Raw genomic sequence first — 8,105 nt, 5'->3', positions numbered from 1 at the left:
ATTCATCTATGATTGATATGTCAAAATTAAGCTTCCTTTAATAACCTATATTTTTGGAGGGAAATCTGAAAATTTTTTTTAAAGTTCATTTGAAAATTTTCTTTTAAAATTTATTTGGAAATTTTATTTTTAAATTTGGAAACCCCGCCATGTAATCTATAAGTTTGCTTTAGATGATTACGTTTGACAGATTGACTAATTGAAAATTCATGCATGGAAAATAAAACGTTTGGTTTAATCAATATGGAAAGAATCTTTTCTAATTTCTCACAACAATAATATGGAAAGAGTTTTTCTATTTCTCATAAGGATACATTCCATTATTTTGACGTTTAATGACAACAGCAATTAATTCTCCACAAAGTAAATGTTTAGGGTTATATTAGTCATTTAGATCTATATTTAAGGTAAATTTATTGACTCCTTAATATGTGAGCCATTGTCAAAAACGTCATCTAATTCAAAATGGAGGGAGTATTATCTTTCAGTTACACTATCTAGGATTAGGAATTTTTAATCAGATAAAATACACCGAATTTTATATCAATATTATTCTCTTTTACATTATTTTTAGTGAAATATTCTAAAAAAATATACATGTAAAAATACCACTTTAACACTAAAAATTGAGTCAATGATTAAAGAAGAAAACACGATATTTAAATATAAATATATAATTATTTTTTTAGTATTTTAGATTGAAAAAGACTTTTGAGTCAATGCCTAGTTGCCATAAATGTATATTTTGAAGCTCATATTATGCTCGTATTACATGTTGGACCTTAATATTTTATTTGTTCCTATATAAATCCTAATGTTATAAAAAGGATTAGATTAAATCCTCATTTAACAATTTTTTATTTGACCGTCATTTCATGCTCATGTTTGATATTTTATAGTATAATTTAAAATTTAAAATATAATAAGTGGCAAACATGTGGTGTATATATGGCAAATTCATAGCAGGCAATACGTGATATTTTTACTTTAGACCTTAGTAAAAAAATTAATTTTCATTTATAACCTAACTGATAAATCACTGTCGCGTGTGATTCGATCTTTGCTGTCTTTATGTTACTAGCTATGTTTTCACGAACTTTATAATAAAATATAATATAAACCTTCCATAAAAAAAAGTAGTAGTATTATATCGTACAAGCACTTTATTAATTTTAATAATTATTACTTATTTTTTATAGTTATGTGTATTGTATATTATCATATATGTAAAATGTGATTTACTATGTACATATACATGACATAATAAAAAGTCGTGCTATGTTATTTATTCCTCATATATTAAGTTTTTTTTATCACATAAAATGTCTCATATAGAAAAAGATGTTTAATTTAATTTAAGGTCAAAAGTGAAATAAGAGTTTAATATGAGGGACTAAATTATTACCTTTGGCCTTCTTCTTCCCCTGTCCATTCTTTCTTTTATTCCACGACCAGGTCCTTCTTTCTTGAACTCAAAATATCTGAACGGATGTCGGAGAATGAATACAAGAGTAGGACATAGATTCCATCCAACTGATGAGGAACTTGTCAGCTATTTCTTAAAACACAAGATTGACGGACACGATTTTCTTGTCGACGATGATATTCATCTCATTGATCTTTGCAAGTTCGATCCATGGGATTTGCCTGGTAAAGATTCAACTTCTTTTTACTACAATTTATATACCAACGTTAACACTAAGACACCATAATCTGTCATTTGTATGTGTTGAGTTCAGGTTTTGCATCTCAGGGATCAAATGATCAAGTGTGGTATTTCTTTTATAAAAGGGAGGTCAAGTATAAAAACGCAGGTAGAACTCGCTACAACAGATCGACAAAGAGTGGACACTGGAAACCCACCGGAGCTGAGCGTTCCGTCAAGGCGAAACGCAGCACGAAAGTCATCGGCATCAAGAGGACTTTGGTTTTCTATTTGCGTGCCACTCCTAAAGAGGTCAAGACTAATTGGGTCATCCATGAATATGAACCTAAAGCAATTTCTCCTCACCAGGTCCGATCTCTGATTCAATTCAATTGACTTCACCCGAGAAAAGTTATAATCATGTTGCACGGAAATGGAAACGCTAAAAATGAAAATGCTGAAATCAATAAGAGCGAGAAAAAAACGTAAACGAAAACGAAATGAATTATAAGTTTCCGTATAAGATTGATGTATAATGTAATTGTTGCGTGTGCTTAGTATAGGCTAGTATTTATTTGTAAATAGTAACCTTGTTGTCATTGATGAGGCATGCTCATATTGTAATTCTACTTATCCAGGTAGAATTGGTTCTTTGTAAGTTGAAGGAAAAATCAGATGGGAAGACTGATGCTTCAGACTGTGATGAAGATAAATCAACTCGCAATGGGGATTCTGATTTCGAAAATAATCGGATAGTGATTCCAGCCTCAGAGGTAACATAGAGTGCATTTACTATAAAGCCAAACCAAGCCAACTATATGTCCAGGGATAATTAGATTCTTTGCCTGCTATACTTTCTCTAGGTTGACCAGGAGCTACTTCTGGAATCTGTACTAACTGGTCGAGAGCAGCAACCATTTCTCACCGGAGATGGAGGTATCTGCATTGACGATCTAATGTTGACTGATTTTGATAATGGCTCTGATGGAATGGCGTTTCAGTTCGAGACAGAAGAGGATCGCTGTGAGATGGCAGATTTGTTTCTAAATTTTGATGGATATCCGACAGAAGAGGACTCTGGACGCATCCATCACAATCATTCCAGTCCTCGGCAGTCATTGAGTGGAGTGTATCTTGATGATTTTACTGATATGGATGCTGAAATTATCTATAACAGGGTAACTGAACATCCATTTGCATCTCCAAAAACATGTAGTTATGTAAACCACAAATCAATATCTGCACCAGCATGCTACTAGTAATGTTTCCCCATTGCGCATCTCACTTGGAGATTTCAATTTACATTCTTTTATAGTGTAGCATACACTTAGCTGCATACCATCTTCGAAGTTCTTTTAGCTTCTCACGACTATTTCTGCCTGTATAAAACAGTCTTCGCAATTTGGAACTCCAAACTCGAATGACAATCGCAGCACTCTAAAAGAATACCGCCAGACACAAAGTGTTCAAACACTAACTGAAACTTTACCCCCTTCAAGATATGAGCAGAGCGGAAGAGTGAAGAATCATGTTAATCAAGACGATATCCTAGTTATGGAGGCTTCATCTGTGGACTCGAATACGTATAGAACTGAAGAGATCAAGTGTATTGGAGTCACCAGCAAAAAGCATCCCATTCAAGCGAAACAAAGTTTTCCAATATTAGGCAACATCCAAGCAGACAAGTCAGTAGCTTTCCTCACAGAACATCCGATTCATGTGAAACACAGTTTTCCAAGATCAGGCATCATTCCAGCAGACAAGAGAGTGGATCCTCGACAATGTCAGATTCAGGGAAAAATTTCAGTCATATCAAACCAGAAGGTAACAAATAATAATTTATCAGACCTTAAAATGCACTGGCATCCAGCAACAAAATTAAACTATACTCGTTATCGTGTACAGGTCGAAGAAGCTAGAAAGCCTGCTAATGCAGCTAATCTGCCGCACAAGTCATCTAAAGAAAGCATTCCTGTGCAGACTGAAAAAAATCAGAAAATGATTAGTGCTAAAGCAAGTTTGAAGCTAAGAACAACTGAAATGGAGGATAACAAAAAGATGGGATCTTTCATTCTCATGCAGATATCTCCTTTAAGTCAAAAGCCAAGTCCACCATCTGTGTATGCTGTTAATATATTTATAGGCCTGCTTTTGTTCATAGCTGTGAGTAGAGAAATTTTGATACTTCATTGAGTGATGTTAAACTTAGCAATGTGTGTGTGTTTGAGTCCTGAGCTGGAGATGTAAAAGTTTAAGAAAATTGGGAATAAAACTCGTAGCATTCGCCAATCCCACCGTTTCTCTTCCCTTCTCCACATTCAATGAAGCCGAAATAAGTGTATACGAGGCTATATTACAAGTAATCTGAAGTATAGCATGAAATCCACTAGTTCCTAGAGTAATCAGCTGACCACATCAAATTGGTTCTAATAAACACTTCCATGCAGTCAAAATTTTCAAAAAACCTCCTTAAGCTCATTCTTCTTTGTTAACCACATCAAATATGCATGAAAATACCTCAAAATCTCAGGGTAAAAGTAACCATGAGAAAAATCACTTCAAAAGGGCATCAAAAATTTCAAGCAAACGGATAAATGATCAAAAAGGCATTTGATTATATTTGCACTAAGAAATTTGACGATTTGGCCAATTTATTGCTGGGCGCTAGTAAGTAGTAATATATAAACAGCTTCAAACTAAAGCAATGCTGTTCAATTTTACAACACATCAAGTAGGAAACGAAATAAAATTTAATTTAGCTTCATTAAAATCATACTTGTTTTAACTGAATGACAACATACAATAATCGCTGCAGCTTCATTATCTTGATGATCCCAGCATGGGCACCTGAGTGGCAAGCAACTTTGCAGCATGAGCACAAAAGCAGGCTCCAATGCATCTATTCAGATCTGACTCAGTGATCACTGCTTCATACAGGAAGAAAGGCTTATACAATGGTCTGTCAAACACTTTTTAAAGTTCATCAAATAGTGTATTGTTCACTAGCAGAAGAAATAAAAACTAATAAATTACATTAGACGTAGTGCCACCTAGTTTCACTATGGGCGTCGAATTTTAATTTACTGCTGCTACTGCTTAGCAATTTATAATGGTGTTCAAACATGATCCCCAGTGTCGAAATTATGTGTGAACTATCTTGTCAATTCAAATGAAATCCCATCCAAAAGGAAGAAAATCAATCAATGAGAATTAAAATTGAATAATTTGAAATCTTGCCTTTTAAGGCCACTATGTTGGAAGATAGAACAAATAAATCAATGATGAAAATCACCGAAGATGGAAATTCCCAAACCTGTAAAATACAGCAAAGTCGGGCTTAATCAAATTTCAAGGGTACAATACAGAATAAGGATAAGAAGGAAAAAAAAAAGATGAAAGTGTGGGAGCCAATATTTATAAATATTGAAGCAAATTTAGAAACTGTACCATCATCCCAATAAGAAAAATCTTAAAGTAACTTGAAACGATAATTGATTGCAACAGATTTCTACTCCTGACAAAAGAGGGAAGAATAATCAGATTGTAAGCTTCTTCTTCTTCTTCACTTTATAGTCTTACCAAAAGAGCATAATGAAAATGAGTCGTATAATCTAAACAGCAGAATATATAACATCTCAAAGTTGAATATACTAAGATTGAATATTCCGCAGCCATTAACCATCATGATAACTGTACTTGTTTCATTTCCACAGAGTTTTCTCACCCAACCCTGACAGCAATACCTCCAAATTCTCTGTCCCATTTCTTTGCTTCACCATTCCAATCAGTAATTTTAAAATCCTACTCTGTATAGTGGAAACCGGTAGCTCAGTACATACTATGGGTATTCAAAGGTTCCACAAGCTCTTTACTATTCTATCAATTCCGCCCTATGCATTTGACACAGTATATTTCAGTAGAGGGGTTTCCCATACTAGTTTATGTTCAAATGTTTTCTTGAGAATAAAAATAACAAAAGTAGCTAAAACCATAGTCCGTAAACAGCCTCCTAAGATGTAATTGAGATTAGAAGAATAATTGAATAAAAGATTGAAATGTCTACCTGGAGATTCCAACTGATGTGTTTAGTAAAATCCTTGTCGCAAGAAGGAAAAAGCAAAGGAACATTACATTTCCAAAAAAGACATCTGTGAATATCTAAAGAGGACAATGGTAAGACTAAATTGTCAAAAATTATGTATGAAATACCCAAAAAAAATATAACAAAAAGAAGTGAATTCGAATTTTCCGAGGAGTACTGACCTTTTGATATCTCAAAACTGTTAAAGAAAAGCTCAAGGAAGAACCCTGCTCTTCCTGATTTCTTTGCAAAAGCAAACTTCTATCTTGGTTTTTGCTAAGGCACTTGGTAGATTTAACAACTAGGAATAGAATTAAAGATATATAAAACCGAAAATGCTATCTCAAACTTGAAATGGATACAAGCATCGAGAAGAAGAAATCCAATGACAGACTTCCATAGGAAACCCTGCAAAGCATCATCATGTTATTGTTCAGTGTTACCACTATCAAAGATAAATGAACATAAACTACATCATTAAAGCTCATGCTTAAGGGACCACATTAATTCACCTAATGATTTACTTAGCAATCAAATCCTTATAGCATTAAATGCAAATAAACGATGTCCTTAACTCCTGATCGAGATTCTAAATTTCCAATTCCACCACCATCTATAGATTGAAAACATAGTCATCTAATCTTTGTATTAACCAGGCATGGCTTCACAATTCACATTCTTTTTTGGTTATGAGGAGGACTCACTCCCCCTAGCCGAAACCCAGGTTCTCTATCAAACCCCCCGGAATGTAGACCGTCCGCAAGCCCACATACCTAGCAACTCAGCGCTATAATGGCCAGCAACTCAGTCTCAACCACTCCATTTATCGAAAAGGGCGTAGCCGGGGTTTGAACCCGCGACCATGGCGCCCACATGGCTGAAGCTCATACCACTAGACGAAACCCGCGCGGGCTTTGGCAATTCACATTGATAATTCTAAATGTAAGATGAAAAAAAGAAACAATAAAATCCAAGCATTTAGTACCTGTGAATTCATAGTTTGTTGATTAATGACATTATAAAGTAGATGCCTATAAGCTTTGGGCTTGTGCAGAATCAAATCAATCAGAATAATCTGCAAACAACATCACCCAATTAACAAAATACAAATATATAGAACAATAAAAACAGAGAAGAAATAATATCAAAAAGGTAGACGAATACCATTAGTTCAAATTCAATATACTCATCAGCAACAGCTCTACAATTCTCCTGTGAAACCAACAAAAAATAAACAAATCAACAGTTAAGTGAAAATTAAGAAATGATAAGTAAAATAAAGAAGAAATTGTTTACACATTTCATAAGTCGAATGTTTCCGGGTGAGTATTGAACGTAAAGTGTGTTCACTCCGAATCCACATTCTACACATCTGTACTTCATCTCTGCTCTTTGTCTTCCAATTTTTGAAACCGAATTCAAAAATGGCGTACTAAACTTTTTTGTTTTTTCGATTTCTAATGAATTATCCATGGGCCTGAAAGAATCTGGATCTATGTTTAAATTGGAAATGGGCCTCTGGATCGGCCTATTAAATTCTCTTGGATCCTTAGTAGGCTTTAGCTAAGTTCGGTTTGTAACGGATATTTAGAGTTTAACAAAAGAGATGTTTACAAGGATAATTTTTGTAAAATTTAATTCCAAAGTCGTAAGTATTTAGTCATGATAGATCTGGTAATGTAGGAACGGTTGATATTGTGTCTGTTTGTCTTGTTTTACCTTATACACACGGTAAGGAAGATGGATCTTGGGCTCGGGCCCCGGAACCACTCTGCTGCCAAAATATGGTATATTAATTGTATGTAAATTTAACGAATGGTAAGTACTCTTAATTGGCCTTTACCTTATATATATAGGCGAGTGTGTGAGCCTTTTCTCTTCCTTACAATGTGAGATTTTATGGTATTTCATCATTAATCTCTTTCCTCTTGATTGTTTTTCTTAGATATTTATGTCTAATTTTTGCAAGACAGGTCGTCAGGTATCGAGTTGCGTCTGATAGTGGGATTGCTCTTTTTTTCTGCACTTGTCTCACTAACAAGCTATCATGTCTCATTTAATGCCCTTAACACCCTTTCGGATAATGTCGCCTTTTTGTTTCCTTTCTCACTTCCAAAACTTGCCTAAAAAAAATTAGTCTTCTAGTTTTGTTATTATTCATTTTTGTTCTTTTTGATTTCCTTTTTTTCTCTTTCTTGTCCAGGTTTTCTTCTCCCTTTGTTTCTTGCTTGTTCTTTACTCATGGCCAAAAGTAATGCTAAAGTCGTTATTACCTTGAAAAAAATATCCCTGTTCTTTACAACCACAATCTCTTGTTACTAATAGTGAATCCTACAGTATCCCTAATTATTACCTCCTGTTTTCGCCTGAAACTAGGGG

The 8,105-nt window shown here is 34.2% G+C and overlaps 2 protein-coding genes across 2 annotated transcripts; one reads left to right on the top strand and one right to left on the bottom strand.

Moving 5' to 3' along the window:
* Nucleotides 1-1,369: 1,369 nt before the first annotated feature.
* Nucleotides 1,370-3,934, top strand: LOC126687109 (NAC domain-containing protein 69-like). The gene is made up of 6 exons (XM_050381487.2): nucleotides 1,370-1,650; nucleotides 1,740-2,014; nucleotides 2,284-2,418; nucleotides 2,509-2,823; nucleotides 3,038-3,469; nucleotides 3,551-3,934. Exons 1-6 carry the CDS (start codon nucleotides 1,500-1,502, stop codon nucleotides 3,836-3,838), a joined length of 1,596 nt encoding a protein of 531 aa, XP_050237444.1. The 5' UTR covers nucleotides 1,370-1,499; the 3' UTR covers nucleotides 3,839-3,934.
* Nucleotides 3,935-4,240: 306 nt separating this feature from the next.
* Nucleotides 4,241-7,416, bottom strand: LOC126687110 (protein ARV 2-like). The gene is made up of 9 exons (XM_050381488.2): nucleotides 7,023-7,416; nucleotides 6,891-6,938; nucleotides 6,712-6,801; nucleotides 6,089-6,134; nucleotides 5,909-5,991; nucleotides 5,709-5,803; nucleotides 5,093-5,159; nucleotides 4,883-4,958; nucleotides 4,241-4,569 (listed from the first exon to the last, which is right to left on the bottom strand). Exons 1-9 carry the CDS (start codon nucleotides 7,197-7,199, stop codon nucleotides 4,466-4,468), a joined length of 786 nt encoding a protein of 261 aa, XP_050237445.1. The 5' UTR covers nucleotides 7,200-7,416; the 3' UTR covers nucleotides 4,241-4,465.
* Between the last annotated feature and the right edge of the window lie 689 nt (nucleotides 7,417-8,105).

Source organism: Mercurialis annua, linkage group LG6 (assembly GCF_937616625.2).
Source record: "Mercurialis annua linkage group LG6, ddMerAnnu1.2, whole genome shotgun sequence".
NCBI lineage: Eukaryota > Viridiplantae > Streptophyta > Magnoliopsida > Malpighiales > Euphorbiaceae > Mercurialis > Mercurialis annua.
This window is presented reverse-complemented; position numbering and strand designations above follow the sequence as displayed.

Bases quoted from the DNA above. Each gene is read 5' to 3' on its own strand.
- LOC126687110 (XM_050381488.2), bottom strand. From the start codon at position 7,199: ATGGATAATTCATTAGAAATCGAAAAAACAAAAAAGTTTAGTACGCCA. The intron at 6,135-6,711 runs GTACTAAATGCT...GATGCTTTGCAG, and splicing joins AACAAACTATGAATTCACAG to GGTTTCCTATGGAAGTCTGT. The intron at 5,992-6,088 runs GTATCCATTTCA...GCAAAAACCAAG, and splicing joins ATTTCTTCTTCTCGATGCTT to ATAGAAGTTTGCTTTTGCAA.
- LOC126687109 (XM_050381487.2), top strand. From the start codon at position 1,500: ATGAATACAAGAGTAGGACATAGATTCCATCCAACTGATGAGGAACTT. The intron at 2,419-2,508 runs GTAACATAGAGT...TACTTTCTCTAG, and splicing joins TAGTGATTCCAGCCTCAGAG to GTTGACCAGGAGCTACTTCT. The intron at 3,470-3,550 runs GTAACAAATAAT...TATCGTGTACAG, and splicing joins CAGTCATATCAAACCAGAAG to GTCGAAGAAGCTAGAAAGCC.